Source organism: Elephas maximus, chromosome 3 (assembly GCF_024166365.1).
Source record: "Elephas maximus indicus isolate mEleMax1 chromosome 3, mEleMax1 primary haplotype, whole genome shotgun sequence".
Taxonomy (NCBI): domain Eukaryota; kingdom Metazoa; phylum Chordata; class Mammalia; order Proboscidea; family Elephantidae; genus Elephas; species Elephas maximus.
Window position 1 is genome coordinate 110,924,079 of NC_064821.1, and position 16,503 is coordinate 110,940,581.

The following is a 16,503-nucleotide window of genomic DNA, read 5'->3' on the forward strand; positions in this document are numbered from 1 at the left end:
GCGCTCCTTGGAAACTCTAGGGGGCCTTTCTACTCTGACCTATAGGGTCGCTATGAGTCGGCATCGACTCGACGGCAACAGGTTTGGCTTTTTTGGTTAACCCAAAGTAAGTGCACTATGATAAGGTATGGAAGTGCATCAGGAAAGTAGATTTAAGGAGTTTTACTATTGAAAACTGAGGTAGTTGATGAAAGGGGCAAACAGAAAGCTGTAGAGTGGGAGGCTTATGGAAGTAGCGGGTGTGCTATGCCCGGGTTGAGCTCCCTTGTGAGTGGGTGGTGACTGGTAACTAAAAGTGCTGAGCTGTAATTGTGGCAGAGAGCACAGAACTCCAGTGACTCCCAAAACTCTCAGAAAATCTCAAAGGAATTAAATATGGGCAAGTGGGTGGATGAGAGCCTCTCCTTCCTGCTGCCTTTTGATTGAATTGGGAAGCTGGCTGAGCTCCTAGCAGAGTGCTACCAAGAGCAATGGCACCATTGACTCGGCACCCCATATGTGCCTAACACTTGGCATCTTAAACATTTCATAGAGATTGTCTCTCTTAATCCTCAAAATGGCCTTATGCAGTAGGCATTGCCCTTGTTTTACATGTGCGGGAACTAAGGATCAGAGAGGTTAGGAAACTTGTTGAAGTTCTCACAGCTATGACTGGGTAGAGCTGGGATTGAAATTTGGGTGTGCCTCAGTCCAAAGCTTAGGCTCATAACTGACATGCTATACCGAGTCCTGAGTGTGTCTGGCACAAGGCTGCTTCTCCTCACGTTTGAAACAGCAACTGGAACCCGGGTCTTTGATCTCTGGTCCAGTGTTCTTGCTGATATGCCCTGCTCTCTCCCCTTCCACACCAGTTTCTTTAGCGGTAAGACACTGACAAGTACTTGAGATTCCCTGGACAGGAATGACATAGATAGGTGGCTGTGACAGGTCTGAGCAACCCTGGTGGCACAGTGGTTAAACGCTAGCCTGCTAACCAGAAGATGTGGCAGTCTGCTTCTGTAAATATTTACAGCCTTGGAAACCTTGTAGGGCAGTTCTGCTCTGTCGTATAGGGTTGTTATGAGTCAGAATTGACTTGACAGCAGCAGGCAATGGCTATGACAGGTCTTGAGTTAGGACCTTAATTAACCTGGAAATACTCGCCTCTGTTTGGGACCTTCCTTGCCGTTTCTTCTCTTCCATCAACCTAGGTCAAGGAGCCTTGTTATTCAAAGTGGTTTGTACTTGCTTATAAGTGGAGTTAAACTGAAAAGAAAAATGGGGGCAGGTAACAAGTACTTACTGAGTATTGTACTTCCTTTGTTGTTGTTGTTTTGTTACTGAGAAGTTTGGTGGTTCTTAATCAAGGGTAGTTATCAGAGTCACCTGGAGAACTTTTTAAACAAACCTAAGTCCTGATCCCACGGCTGTATGTTCCGCTCCAGGAAGTCTAGGATGGGCCCTGGGCATCCATAATTTTTTTTTCCCCTTTTAAATTTTCGCTGGTGATCTTGATGGGCCCCATCAGAAGGAGGACCTATGAAGTTGTGGAATGACTTATTCCTATACCTCCTACCTCTAAACCATTGAAATGGTTGCACCACAATAATACTAACATCTTAAAATATAATTCTTCCATTTTAGCTTTTGTTACCTACTCAGAGGCTTTCACATTTTCCGTGGTTATTTAAACTTCACTCTATTTTGAGTGTTGGAGGGCATAATAGGAGCTGCAGCCCTAACAGAGAACCTTTAAGCCACCAGAATTAGTTATTCTCTGTGGTTGTTAGCAGGTTTGAATGTGAGAACCCAGTAGGTGGGTACTGCTCAAAATATTAGTCCTGCTGAGTTCAACTTATTTTGTATGCAGTTGTGTTCCTCCAGAGGGCCCCAGAGTGCAGAAACAGCTATAGAGGAGCTGAGCAGACTGGTGTGCACCCTCATTAAACAAGAAAACTTTAGCCAGTAAGATTTGAACCTTTATTTATTGAAAGAACTAATGTTATATTCTCTTTTTAGAGCGCTCTAGTCTTTCCTGGGGGCAGTGGTAGTTCAGCTGTACAATCTTGCCTTCCATGTGGGAGATCTGTGTTAGAGTCCCGGCCAGTGTACCTCATGTGCAGCCACCACCCCTCTGTCATCGCAGACTTGGCGTTTTGCTGTGATGCTGAACAGGTTTCAGCGGAGCTTCCAGACTAAGACAGACTAGGAAAAAAGGCTCGGTAATCTACTTCTGAAAACCAGCCAGTGCAAACCCTATGGATCACAATGGTCTGATCCAAAACTGAGTGGTGTTTCATTCTGTTGTGTATAGGGTCACCATGAGTTGTGGACCGACTTGATGACAGCTAACAATATCAGCCTTTCCTAGTGTTCTCTTGTCATTTCTCAGTCTCTACCCAAAGACTAATGAACGTTTTCTTGTCAGGAATCCCCAAGTGATGCTAGAACACAAGGCAGGGACTGTGACTGAGAACACAGGTCTTGAGAGGCATGATCTCTAAAATTCTTTGTGCATACTTATCAGTAAGAAAGTCAAATTTATATCTTTAGTGTACGGATGTTTACCTATTTGTAAATTATGAACATGGCTTTATTAATGTATGCCTTATAAAATGTACACTCCAAAATAGAAGTGGAAAACATGACTTAAAAATATAATCGAAGTTCTAGTATTTTCCTTCTGTACTCCAGTAGGGTCACTTTGGAAACTACAGTTTTAGCAGATGGCTTTTCCTTGATATGAAAGGGGTTTGGGGACAGAGGGTAGAGATGCCCTTGGCCTCGTTTTAATGCAGAACCTTTTAACTCCAGTTTTTATCTTGAGGCTTTTAGTAAAGAATGGGTTATATAGGGAAAGGCAGACCCCAGCAGATCAGTGAGAGATGCCTTTATGTGGGTGGTTCACTGTTGCTGGTCTTTCAACATAAGTGTGCCAAGCGACAACAAGGAGAGTAAGACACATTTAAATCCCCATCTCAGGAAGCTCATCCCCCAGGCCAGCCCTGGTGCACAGTGTAGAAGTCAGGTTAGAATGTTGAGTAATGGACTTAGTGCAGCGCCCGCCTGCCAGCAGCTCTCTCTCTAGCATACTGAGTCTGGTCTACAGTGAGCTATTGAGGAAAGGGGGCATGGAGGGAAGGACCTGGCTGGGGAGATCTTTGAGTGAAGGACCCCTGGGTGGCGTGAATGATTAAGCATTCAGCTACTAACCAAAAGGTTGGAGGTTCAAATCCACCCAGAGGCACCTGAGAAGAAAGGCCTGGGGATTTACTTCCAAAAGATCACAATCATTGAAAACCTTATGGATTACAGGTCTATTCTGACAAGCATGGGGTCACCATGAACTGAAATAGATTCAGTTGTAACTGATTTTGTTTTTGTGTTTTAATATTCAAAAGGGATTTTTGTGGGGAAAATAAAGGAAGCAGGGTTTTATATGGATTCACCTGAGATCCCAACTCCAGCCCCCATTCTGTGTAGCCATAGATTGAATTGAGCCTTAAAGTCCCACACTGGTTCAAATTTTGCTCCCTAGTGACCCAGACGGCATCCTACTGTTACCTGCCTGATGAGCTATCATGTGTTTGGAGTCCCAAGATATCCCTAGGTACTATGAGGCACCAATTCTAAAATCCAGTTTGTTTTTTTCTTAATAATCAAGAGACGTTGCTTAGTAAATTGGTATTAAAGTAACTGAGACATTCCATAATAGAAAGGAAAATGTTACCTATTGAATTTACAGAGCTCAAAAGAGTCATAAAATTTCACAGAATTAAACTTAGATTTTAAAATAAGACAATCTGCTGAAATAAGAATGGTCACCGGATGGAAAACTAGAAGACAGCTACTCCAGTGATTTGCTTAAATGTTTGTCCACTACGTGCCAAGCATTGCTACCTTCTAAGGCTAAAACCAAGGTGTCCATAGTGTACTTGATCTTAGGTAGATACGGTTTGACCTTTCACATCTCCAAATGCCAAGTGTGAATCTGAGTTATATCCTGACCCTAAGAGAAATTGTTGAGATTTGAATAAATCCCTAGTCATCAGTTCTCTGTTTAAAAATAAAAGTTGCTTTTACCATTATGAAAATATGCTCATTAAAAAAAAAAAAAAACCAGAAGCTCTAGAAGGTAAAAGGAATCACCCACTGCTAAAGAAAACCACCACAAGCTTATTTTCCAGAATAATTTCCTGACATGTGGGTGCTTTTGTGAGAAGGAAACACTTGGCCAGAGAATCAGTGTGGGAGGAAGGAGAGGATACAGCTGGGTGGCTGTCGGCACAAGAGGCAGTGGCTAGGCTGAAAGATTAGAAATACCTGAGTTTCTGTGTTGAAGTCTGCCCCAGTGCAAGATGGATCACAAGATGTGAAAACAGTTTCTTCTGATGCTATCTATAGTGTTGGAGTAACCCTTTTGCCTAGTGGAAACTTGTGGTTAGGTGCATGATAGCCAGTGAACAGAGATGAGTTCTGGAAAGTGAACCTTTCCACGTGTGTTTCAACTCGCTTTATCTTTCTCTGACATAAGAATAGGGTTGATAGGGTTGAAACGTGCTCTAGATTTGGTACTCCTTGTTTTTGTGTTGCTGACCAAAAGGTCTGCAGTTCGAATCCTTGAAAACTTTATGGGGCAGTGTTACTCTGTCCTATAGGGTTGCTGTGATGACAACGGGTTTTGTTCTTGTGTCATTTTGGGAGAGATGCAATTTAATTTGTATCATTTTTCTGCAGTAAACAACATCAGAAGTCAGGTACTCATACCACTGGATAATTTCTCTTTTTTGGAGAAATCAGAAAATAAATTCCAGCTTTACTAGAGGAGGTTTAGAGCAGTGATTCTGTAATGAAACTCCAGTTTTATTTTTCCCCTGATCCATTGTAGATCAATCCTTTTGTAGAATACAGTAAAAATAAATTCTTGTAAAAACTAAAAACAAAACCCAGGTATGAAAAATTCAAGCCCAAATATTAGATTCAACAGACTTAATACTACTCTGTCAAATTGCTATAAAATTTCTAAGTGCTGCGTCTCAGTCTCTGTGCTTACTGTGACTCAGACCACCAGTGGACACCAGACAATACTTTGGGTTTTGTAAGATGTAAGGAATAGATGACTTTTGCTGGAACTTGCAACAAGGCATAAGCAAATTTATCAGGGAATAAAATTTGCAAATCACCCCAAAGCCCTATATTAAATTGCCCATTTGTATTAGTTTTTTGGAGATAAAAGACATAACAGTGATCAAGACAAAGTTCCTTTTCTCAAAGAGTGAGGTAGGGATAGGAAATAAATATAAACACTAAGAAATTATTCCTAGTAATAAATAATAGAAAATAAAAAGGGTAATAAGATCATGGGAGGGGAATAGGGCTACTTTAAAAATATGCTAGGTAAAGAAGCCTCCCTGAGGAAATTACATATAAGCTTATATCCCGAGAAGCCACACATTCAAAGACCTGCAGGAATAATATCCTGGGCAGAGGACAGCAGGTACAAAGGCCATGGGGCAGAGGTATCGTGGGCATATTCAAGGATAGAAAGGAGACAGTGAGGCCTACCACGAGCAATACTGAAAGCAAGTTGATGAGGCTGAAGTTATCTTGCGGGCAACATGTCTTTTGACACTGGACAAAAGAAGGATTAATTAGAGGGGTGTGGATACGGTAAATGGTATGTTGTGTGCAACCAAAAGATGAGGTCATAGAAGCAGGTGAGTTGAGTTACAACTGGGAAACATTTAGGACCCAGAAAAATCAACTTCATCAATGATCTTGTCCAAAGTGCTGCTGTGTGTACAGGAGAGGAACAGAGGCCTGCTTCTCTTTGGGAAAGGGATAGATGAGGAGCCAGGGAAGGATGGCCTTGAAGAGAGGGGCCTAGGCTCATGAAGAGGCAAGAATAAGAAAGGCTTTGAAGGGAACATTGGAGAGAATTCTCAGCTGTGGATGGCAAGCAACAGGTACCTGAAGCAGGACAAAGAGTCACCTTAGGGTGAATTTTGTCACATTCAACTTAATAAGCACTCTGAAATCAGCTTGGCATTCCTACCACTTAAGGATTTCAATGCAGAGTACAGCACATACATGTTTAAACAACTGACTTCCTACAGTAAGGAAAGCAGTTCTTTGAACAGTGTTTTAGGGCCATGAAGACCCACATTTAAGTTGTCATCTTAATGCTTTTCAGTGATGAAAGGGTGGAGGTGGGCTAGTATGAAGTGATTTCAGACTTTCTCTTCTGAATGTTGCACCTCCTAATATACTTTCCTTTTAGCCCTCCGCCCAACTGGCTCTTCTGCCTAACTAGGATTTAAAGAACATTTTTGGAAAAGTGGCAGATATGATAAGGTTATCACCAGAGCATACAGACTGTACAGTCAAACCTGGAGCTAAATTTCAAGCAGATCAATCCCTGGGATAAAAAAAAAAAATGTAGTTTAGAGTCACCTAACTCCTGAGGTCATGCAGAGCATATTCTTAAAGAAGAAAAGGGAGACATGCTCACGAGCCCAAATTTTTATTTTCTTGTTTCTCTTCCTGCATTTAGAAAACTAGGGCGAATTTAAAAGTTGTGCAATATCCGAATAGTATTAAAAGTGCCAAATCTTCTTGAGATCAAGCTTGCCCACCTTGGTTAAGGGCACAGATTAAGCTGAAGTTGTGGATGAAGGCCTCTGCTTTAGTTGATTTGCACTTTATGTGTATAACTTTGTGGTGGTAGCCTAAGAATAATATGGAGCCTTGGTGGTGCAGTGGTTAAGACTTGACTGCTAACCAAGAGGTCGGCAGTTTGAATCCACCAGTGGCTCCTTGGAAACCCTATGTATGGGACAGTTCTGCTTCTTCCTCTAGAAGTCGCTGTGAGTCAGAATCGACTCAATGGCAACAGGTTTCGTTTTTGTTTTTTTTTTAAGAATAATCTACTCATAAGTTCTTGGAGCTAAAACGACACAAGATACTTTTGTCCCTTTGCTTCTTGAAGAGAAGAGGAAGTGAAGGTTCAGGGAGATGATGTAACTTGCCCAGAGTCACACAGGTGGTTAAGAGTTGAGCTGGGGCTGGAGCCAGGACTGTCTAATGATTTTTCCTTTGGCACTTTCTGCTTTTATCATATGACAACTCCTTAATCCATTTGAGTCTCACTCAAATTTAAAGCAGCATATTTTCTTTTAATGTTAAATTTACAGGGGTAGATATAAATCCCTGTATAAAATTTCTTTTTGGGTAATATATGTGCAAACTTGACTATTCTGCCACTGAAGATATTTCAAGGACTAATTGAAATTGGGAAATGTTTTGCATTTCACATATTTTGTTTTTGGCATTTAGGTTTTCCTAGGACTTTAGTACAGGCTGAAGCCCTGGACAGAATCTGTGAGCTGGATCTAGTGATCACTTTGAACATTCCATTTGAAACGCTCAAAGATCGTCTCAGCCGACGTTGGATTCACCCTCCTAGTGGAAGGGTATATAACCTGGACTTCAATCCACCTCATGTACATGTAAGAATGTATAAACTGCTTTCATGAATTGACAAGCAAAAGACAGTACATGTCGGTTGAAACTGAGTGAGGGCTATGAGTAAAAAAAAAAAAAATTTTTTTTTTTTTTGTAGGCTGTTCAAAAACCACAAATCTACATGGCCAACAAACATTTGAAAATGCTCAAATTCGCTAGTAGTCAGGGAATGCAAATTAACATAAAAATAGAATATCACTTTAGATCCTTGGACTTTGCAAAATTAAAAAGATTGTAATACCTACCATTGGTGGGAATCTGGGAAAAATGGTACTCTCTTCTTTATTAGATAATACAGAGTATTAATAGTTTTCTTTTAAAGCAACCTAGGAATATACATTAAAGTTGTTAAATACTTCATTCAACCCACTTTTGGGTTATAGCCTATGGGAATCAAAGCGTTGGCAGGTAAGGTCTTGTATGCAAAGATGCTTCTTTCAGTATTGTTTGTAGTGGCAAAAAAAAATCCAAAACTTCACAAAATGAATGTTCGTCTATACCAAAACAAAACAAAACCTATTGCTATCAAGTCCATTCCGACTCATAGTGACCCTGTGGGACAGAGGAACTGCCCATAGGATTTCCAAGGAGTGGCCGATGGATTTGAACTGCCAATCTTTTGGTTAGCAGCTGAGCTCTTAACCATTGCAGTTCTAGGGCTCCTTTTCTATAGGAAATAGATAAATTAGAACATCCACATATTGAAATATTAGATAGTTAGTAAAAAGAATGAATTAGCACTATACTCTTTGACCTGGAGAAATATTTAGGTATATTGTCAAATGAGAAAAAAAAATCCTACTTTTGTAAAACCTTTACTGCCCTTCTCTATGTATATCTGTTCGTGTATGTATGTTATGTGCTCTCTAGCTTTATAAGAACAGGGATAAAGAGATAAAGGCTGGTAAAATGGCTGGATCTGGGATGAATTAGGGAATAGAGTCAGAGATGATTGAGGGCGATTAAGAGGACTGGGGAGGGCTTAAAGGAATAAAAAGATAATCCTTAAGAAGTTTAAAATGTAACATTTAAAATGTAAGGCAAATGATGGTAAATGTTTAAAGAAACTTTTTTAATTAACACATCCTTTTAAGAGTTACTGTTCTTTCTGGTGAAGACATGAATTAGTTCAATCTGATGATTCTTAACTCCAGTCATTGGGTGGTAGGTAGATTGGTAGATAGTACTACTCGTTATTGTCCAAATGTGGAAGGGGTGGCAGTTGTTTTGAATTGAGTTAATCTTTATGGAAAAGGTTAAACTTGAATACAGATGGATTCAGTAATTAGCACAAAAAACTACTTCAAGATGCTTAGGACAACTTCCCAACTCCTCCTGGGCGCCGTAGTCTTAGTAATGTCCCAGTAAGACTTGTTCATCTGAGTTAAGCACTAGTCTCCTTCTGAAGTCTGTTTTTAAAAATGTGAATAGTTCTAGAATTCCTTTGTTGTATCCCTTCCTCCTCTTCCTCCTTTCCCTCCCAAGAAGCTAGGATTGGAGCAAGGGGAAAGGCTGGGAAGGGAAAAGATGTTCTGAAAATACAGATGGGAACACTGAAGTCCATCACAAATGCTTCATTTTGGCTCTGTCCAGACCTGCTAATGCAAAGATACTCATAAAATTTGAGAAACCTTCACATTGAGTTGCTTTCCAAAGCTTGGGTTTCTCTGAAAGAACACCTGCAACTACAAGGCTACTTCCAAAGACAGCAGTTAAAGTGCTGGTCTGAGCCAGCTGTACACAGCTGCTGTGGCCAGCCTACCAAGGAACGAGGGATGCTATTGCCCCAGCGTCGTTCTGCTCTTTCTGTATTTGCTGGTGCTCTGAAGACCTGGTGGGTCTGAAGACCTGGAAGTGACTTCTGAGTCTTGTGGCTGTAAGTAATATAAAGGACAAGGGAATATAGGTGATATACAGCCTTCTTCCCGTTCCCAAATCTCCTGTTGTGTCATATTCACAGCTGTGGAATACACATGTGACAATTATGTGACTCACCAGTAAATCATAGTGTAAGTTACGAACCCAGGGCCCCAGCTATAATGAAACTTTAGTACATTTCAAATTTCTCGCCAGTTTCTGATTATCCAGTTGCATTGCCTGAGCCCTTTTGGTTTTGCTCTAGCCTGCGTTTTGACAGATTTATTTCTTGTGACTATCTTTGCTAGTGAGTAATAGCCATCGACATGGGAGGCAAAATTCTGATGTGTCCATTTTCCTATTTGAAAGTAGGTTTGGTTCCTGAGGAGATTAAAGTGCACTGAAAATCAGGTTTTTGGTTTTGTTTCTAATTATATTTTTTATTTCTCAGAATGTTTGTCTCTGATTATCATAAGTAATTGAGTTATGCATATTTTAATAGACCTTTAGATATAATGTTATCATTTGATCTAGTAAAATAACCTGAATGAGATTAATCTCAGAGGAGCTAGATGATGGAGTTTGAAAGCTGGCCAGAGGTGGAACTGAAGTGTCTTTTCAGATTAATGTTTTTCATAGGTAAACTGAGTTAGTTCTTTGAGACATTTTATTTTTCCTATTAAGAACTCAGGCTTTGTGATACATGCTGTCATACGAACATGGATGAACACTGAAAACATTATGGTGAATGAAATCAATCATTCACAAAAGGACAAATATGTATGATCCCACTTATATGAAATAGGCAAATGTATAGAGGCCAAAGCTTGTAGTGGTTATCAGGTTTGGAAGGAGGGGAAAAGGGTGAGTCATGGCTTAGGGGGCACTAGGTTTCTGTTAATGATAATGGAATAATATGGAAAAGGAAGTGGTAATGATGGCATAAGGAGCCCTGCTGGCCCAGTGGTTAAATGCTCTACTGCTAACTTAAAAGTCGGCGGTTCAAACCCACTGGTTGCTCCACAGGAGAAAGACCCGGCAATCTGCTCCTGAAAAGATTACAGCCAAGGAAACACTGCGTGTCAATTCTACTCTCTCATGTAGGGTCGCTATGAGTCAGAATCGACTCAATGGCATACAACAACAATGGGGGCATAACCAGTGTTACTGAATTGTGTATGTAAAAAATTTTACAAATGTTCTGTTATGTATATTTTTACCACAATTAAAAACAGAGCTCAGACTTTAGAAAGCCAGGCCATTTTTGGTATAACTTTTTTAGAACTATTTAGAGGACCAGAGTGGCATTGTTTAAAGGTTGTTTGTTGTTGGAAGAGGCATTGAATGTTAAACTGTTAATTAAGAGTACCATTTATCAATAGCACTGGAACATGTTTGGAAAGATCTGAGGAGTTAATAAAGATTTAATGTCAGTTCTCATGAAAACAGTTTTACACGCTGTTTAGAGTGCTGTTTATTCTTCAGTTACCCTCACCGTTGTCATTTTCACTCAGGGCTAACTCATGTGGTAGGAATCAAAGGTCAGTGCGTGGTTTTGCACAAGAGAATTTTTAACCTGTGAAATGACTCAACTGTTAGCCATATTTACTTGTTTCTCTGGTATTTTTAGGGAATTGATGACGTCACTGGTGAACCATTAGTCCAGCAGGAAGACGATAAACCTGAAGCAGTAGCAGCCAGACTAAGACAGTACAAGGATGTGGCAAAGCCAGTCATTGAGTTATACAAGTGAGTGTGCTTCAGCATTTTCACGATCATGGGCCAACTGGGAAGGTGCGGAGCCTGGTGGGAAGTCTATTGGACTGAGGCCAGGTAGTGTTCTTTTAAGCTGTATAAACTCTGAAAGCTCAGTTTCTTCCCAGAGGTCAGATGAAATGTTGGAGTTTTACATGAAAGATGAAGTCCAATACTTTTATCAAACTATCGTAACATAAGGAACAAAACCTGATCATCTCAATCTGTTTTGGTTATAAAATTAGACCTAGGCTTATTTTCATTTTCCTTTTTAAGTGGCTGAAATTATGGTCTACATTTTGATACTCCCATATTTAATATCTGATTTAGAGAGAAGATTAAAAAGGACTTTTGGTCTAGGTGGGTTTGTAGGGAGTTTAACAAAGAAAAGCTAAAACCATAAACTACAAATTGAAAATTCAAATGGCTTCAGGGGCCAGGCAGGTATTGGAAATGGGTGGGTCAGACCTGGTGGGGGATGTGTTGAGCTGAGTGGTTGAATGACAGTCTAACTGGACAGTTCCTGTGCTGTTCCAGCCAGTTACCACCACAGGGCACGCAGACCAGTGTGGCCAATAATTCTTGTTTTTTAAGAGAAGCAGAAATCTGGCTCTCTGTGTGAAAGAAAAAAAAAAATCTAGTTTTTATATTGGCAACAAATTCCAATTTTAACAGCATGCAAGCCAGATAAAACCCATATGGTGACTGCATTCAAGACAGCAGTTTGCAGCCTCCACCATTATCAAGTTCTAGCTTTTTTTAAAAGAAAAAAAAAAAATTGCCATCGAGTTGACCCAGACTCATGGTGACCCCATGTGTTTCAGAGTCAAATTGCTCCAAAAGATTTGCAGTGGATTTTTTGGAAGTAGATCACCAGACCTTTCTTCCAGGGTGCCTCTGGATGGACTCAAAACCACCAGCCTTTCAATTAGCAGCCGAATGTGTTAACTGTTTGTACCACCAGGGACTCCTCTGGCCTTTTAGCCCCCGAATAACTTTGCAAACCTTTAGAGCAGAGGCTGCTGATCATATTTTGATACACCCTGTGTGTCATGATCCATTGTTGTAAGTAAAAAGAGTTAGAGTAGCAAAGTTTGTTAATGATGTGCTTTTCAAAACCTATAATGTTATCCTCTGGTATGTTTTAAAGAGACAAAAAAAAGGTGGCATCATGGCAAGCATGCTAGATTTGCAAACCCTATGGATTTATTTTGGTACACCCAGGGGGGTGTTTATACTTTTGCAAGGGGCTATTTTGGCACTTAGCGATGTGTGATTAGACCATGAGGTCATGCTATCCTATAAGTGTATTAAAAGGAAATTTAAAATGCCTTTGTATGTTGGACTTTGTCTTTCAGGAGCCGAGGAGTGCTCCACCAATTTTCTGGGACGGAGACTAACAATATCTGGCCTTACGTTTACACGCTTTTCTCGAACAAGATCACACCTGTTGAGTCCAAAGAAGCATACTGAGCCTACCCAATGGAAGAACCAGGAAAATGTGGTTATATTCAGTTGTGTGTGAAGTATTGGTGCCATGTCCAAATTAGAAGCTAGCTAATACAGCTTGCAGTGTCTTTTCTAGTATAAACGGTGAACTGATATGAAAACTTACGAGTAGAAAGAGTTAATGAAGAGGCTGTCCTCTGCCTTTCAGAAGAAGGGACACCTATACATGTTTAAGATGTCTCTGCACAGGTCTCAAAACCTTTATGAGAAAGCAAGTATAGGTTGGATTTCAAACAGTGTATAATCTAAGCTCTTGCTAATTTTGACAGCCATGTTGTTGCTCTAGTAGCCTTTTTACATGTGATGGTGTTGGTCTCTGGTTCTCCCTGTGCCCTCAAATGCTATTGAACCACAGCAAAAGTAGGTCTGAGAACACGAAGGGCTGTAGCCCAGGTGTTGTCCCCAGTTCTCTTATACGTGCTCTCCTGGTGACAGTGGGATTAAAGCCAAATGCTCTCAGTGGTTGCCTCTCTGGTGTTGAGTGACTGTGTGTCTACAATCCATTTTTTCTGCTAGGAGTGACACCTTCTTTTCCGCACATACGCTCCATAGAATCTCCTTTTCAGACATCCTGGAATGAAAGGATTTGGCTTTTACTATTTTTATTAGACTGTGTTATTTGTACGTCTGTTTTCTTCCTTCCTGTGCTATTAATGAACACTGATGGCTGTTGCTTTTGTCCCTCTCAAATTCCTTTTTCTAATTGCTGAGAGCTAGGAGATTCTGTAGATCCCTTCATGCACCAAGAACTGAGCTAGGCGGAAGATCTTAAACTGCTGGTCTGACTCTCATGGGTTGACACTGCTCCTTTCTTAAATTGTGAAAAAAATAAAAGCCCCAAAGTCTCCTGGGAATCTTCAAAAAACATGAGAAATACCACTCACATAAATATTGAAAGATAGTATCTCGTATATAGTAGTAATAAGATCATATGAAATTACTACACTAAAAGAATATTTTTTTCTTAAAAGAATATTTTTTTGTTCAAGACAAAAAAAATGTATTTTGAAAATGCTGCTAAATACTGATGCTGACAATATTTTTCTCCTGCAAGTGACCCAAGTGTATTAAAAATAGTTTGTAAAGGAAATGGTGAGGAAAACATTGTACTAGCTGTGCCTAGATGGAGTATGACAGCTCTGTGATTATGGGAAAACAAAATATTTATATTTTTCTACTCCAAAGATGCATTCTGTGGGGTGACCATAAAGTCTAGAAATGTAGATAATACTATTTTGTCACACATTATAATGTCGTATCAATAAATAGTTTATTAAAGATTTGCCAGTTTTCCAGACTTGGTGGCCACCTTGTGGAGTTCTTTTTCTCTGGGAAGGACATTGAACTTTATTCCTGCTGCCTTAAAAATAAATATCCCTCCCCCCCAAAAAATACATACCCCTTCTTCATGTACAGTGATTGTCCCCAGGGAGAGTTACTTAGTATTTTTGGGAGTGACTTCCATCTAACCCCTTCATACTGATGAGAAAGAAAAGTAAATAAGCCTATTTCAGCACTTCCATAGTATCGATACTGAAACACATTATTTACCTGCTGAAGGTGTCCCAGTGAATCCCCAGTCAGCTCAATGCCCTCTCTATTCTGTACAGTAATGGGCACAGCATGTACTTACAAATACTGCCCAGACTTTTGGCAGTTCCTCTCCCTCTGTTCCTTTATGTGAATGTTCTTTAGCTGTCTTGGTGGAAACACAGAGCTGCCTCCTCATCTTCTCACTCACGGCAAAATAAGATTATTTTTTAGTTGTTAGCAATTAAAATGACCAGTTCAGATCTATGAGACATCATTGCATTCTCTTGACTTCTGAGCACTTTTTAAGAGTTGAGTTTGAATGCCAGTTGGCAAGGATAAGGTAAAAATCAGACATATAAATAATGCTCAGGTTTCCTGGGGAAACAGGTATGGGGAAAAACAAATCTGATATGAGAAAATTGCACAATTTAGAGTAGTTCTGCCTTTGAGACTACTTCCACAAACTAGGAAAAGTTTAGAGAGTTAAGGTTATTATATGGATAACTCAAGAGAGGCAAGTGTGTGCTTTTTGGCAGCAGAAGATTTTTCAAACTGGTCTTCTTCACTTTCCTTTGTGTTTTGACACTTCGGTTATAATCATTGCCTTTGGAATTTTGGGGAGAGGTGTAGGGAATGGCCTGGTCCATGATTCCAAGAGTGTGATTCCATGCTCTCTGTTCATCCATCCATCCATCCTTTCTTCCCCCCTCCTCATTTCCAAGCAGACAGACAGTTGTTGCCAATGTTGGAGTCATTCAGAATGCATCAACAGAGTTTGCCGTTGCTGGGATTGCCCAGAAGTTGAGGGTCCTTTGCTAGGAGAGACCAATAAAAGATACCTTTCTGTAGTCTTTGAACAGTTGTACTTGTTTCCGTATTCAGTAGTCTGAAAAATCTGTTTCTGGTTTTCTTCAACAAAAACTCTGGCTTTCCCTTAAGTGATTTTATAAAAATTAAAGTTACCTTGAGAGTATATGGGCAAAAATAAAATTAAGGGGAGAGCTTTTCTTGGTTTTCCTTCTACTACCACACAAGTGGTTTCTTCACAGTTAAGCACAAAGGGTAGTTTGGATGGTCTCTAAGGTTCCCACCCTGCCTCACATTCTGTAGTTCTAGCCAGCTGTTAATTCAATTTGCTCTTCATAATTGGAACAGGCTTCCTACTTACTTAGAACTTGAAAATGCTGCTGTGTTCAGGACCCGCTAACGCTAATGTAAACTTACAACCTGTACCATTGATGAGAGCCTACTGAGTGATATGTGCTGTCCTAGGACCTTTACGAACATCTCATTTAGTCTTTCAAGCATCCTGTGAGGTGAGCATGTTTATAAATGAAGAAGGCCTGCAACAGGGTTGTGATGCATCTTGCCCAGCATCAGTGCCCAGTGCACAGTGTAGCCAGGACTCAAACCCAGGTCTTCCTGACTCTGAAGCCTGAGTTTATTTCTGAATGTCAACTCCCTATCATGTCCCAAGCAACCCAGGGCCCCAAGCCTGCTTTGTTCTGCTTGTATGTTGGAGTGGGCTCACATCAAGAATTGCAGAGTTCACGCTGGTGACATTCACCTCTGCATGACCCTTTTTTTTTTTTTTTCTTTGCTGAAGCAAAGAAAGCTGCTAGAAGGGGAGTCTGAGCCTTTGTTTCCTCCGTCACTACACATATATAAATTAAAGGCTGTCAGAGTAGACTGGGCTTGAACCCAGGCTAATCCGTAGAGGAGGGGTGCTCCTATTCCTCACCTACCCTTTCGGTGTCCATGGTGTTGTGCCCCTGCAGGGCCGTTACCCTTGAGCCATCCCAAACTGTGGTGCTCACATGTAGCCTGTGCTTCTTGGAGCAATCCAGGCACTACTCACTCTTCTTCCCCGAGATCAAAACATATTACTGTCACTCCCACCCTAAAGTAAGGCCCTTTCTAATAAACTAACCCTTTTTAAAGTGCTAGCAGGTAAGGAAAGGATGATTGAGCACCTAATACAGGTAACTCTTGACTTCTTTTTTTTTTTTTTTTAACCACGTCCCTGTATTACACATTAACATGATTCTAAATGCCAAATCCAGACCTTTGCCATCTGGCATAGAGATGAGTCACGTGGTGGCACTGCTTGTCATTCAATGATTTAGTTTCATTCTGGCAGTAGCCAGGGGAGATTTGCTTCCTACCTTATCCTCCTTTTACCTTCCCCAAGGACCACCCTCTGCCACCCTCCACCAGCCAAGTTCAGATGAGCTCTAGCTTCCCCTAGAGTGGGCCCCCTTTTTGGTAAGGAAGGAAAAAGGTAAGAATAGCCAGGCGTGAGGGAGGATTCTTGGAGAGAGAGAATGCTGTGGTTTTTCTTGCCAT

General features: G+C 40.6%; 1 protein-coding gene across 6 annotated transcripts in view; it reads left to right on the plus strand.

The window, feature by feature from the left end:
- The window catches only part of AK4 (adenylate kinase 4), a 113,076-nt gene extending 96,906 nt beyond the window's left edge, over positions 1-16,170 (plus strand). For all 6 annotated transcript variants that reach the window (XM_049879505.1, XM_049879503.1, XM_049879502.1 and 3 more), the window contains 3 exons: positions 7,315-7,487; positions 10,991-11,109; positions 12,474-16,170. In XM_049879505.1, coding sequence (XP_049735462.1) covers positions 7,315-7,487; positions 10,991-11,109; positions 12,474-12,588 — 407 coding nt within the window. In that variant the 3' untranslated portion in view covers positions 12,589-16,170. The remainder of the gene's footprint in view (positions 1-7,314; positions 7,488-10,990; positions 11,110-12,473) is intronic.
- The last annotated feature ends 333 nt before the right edge of the window (positions 16,171-16,503 follow it).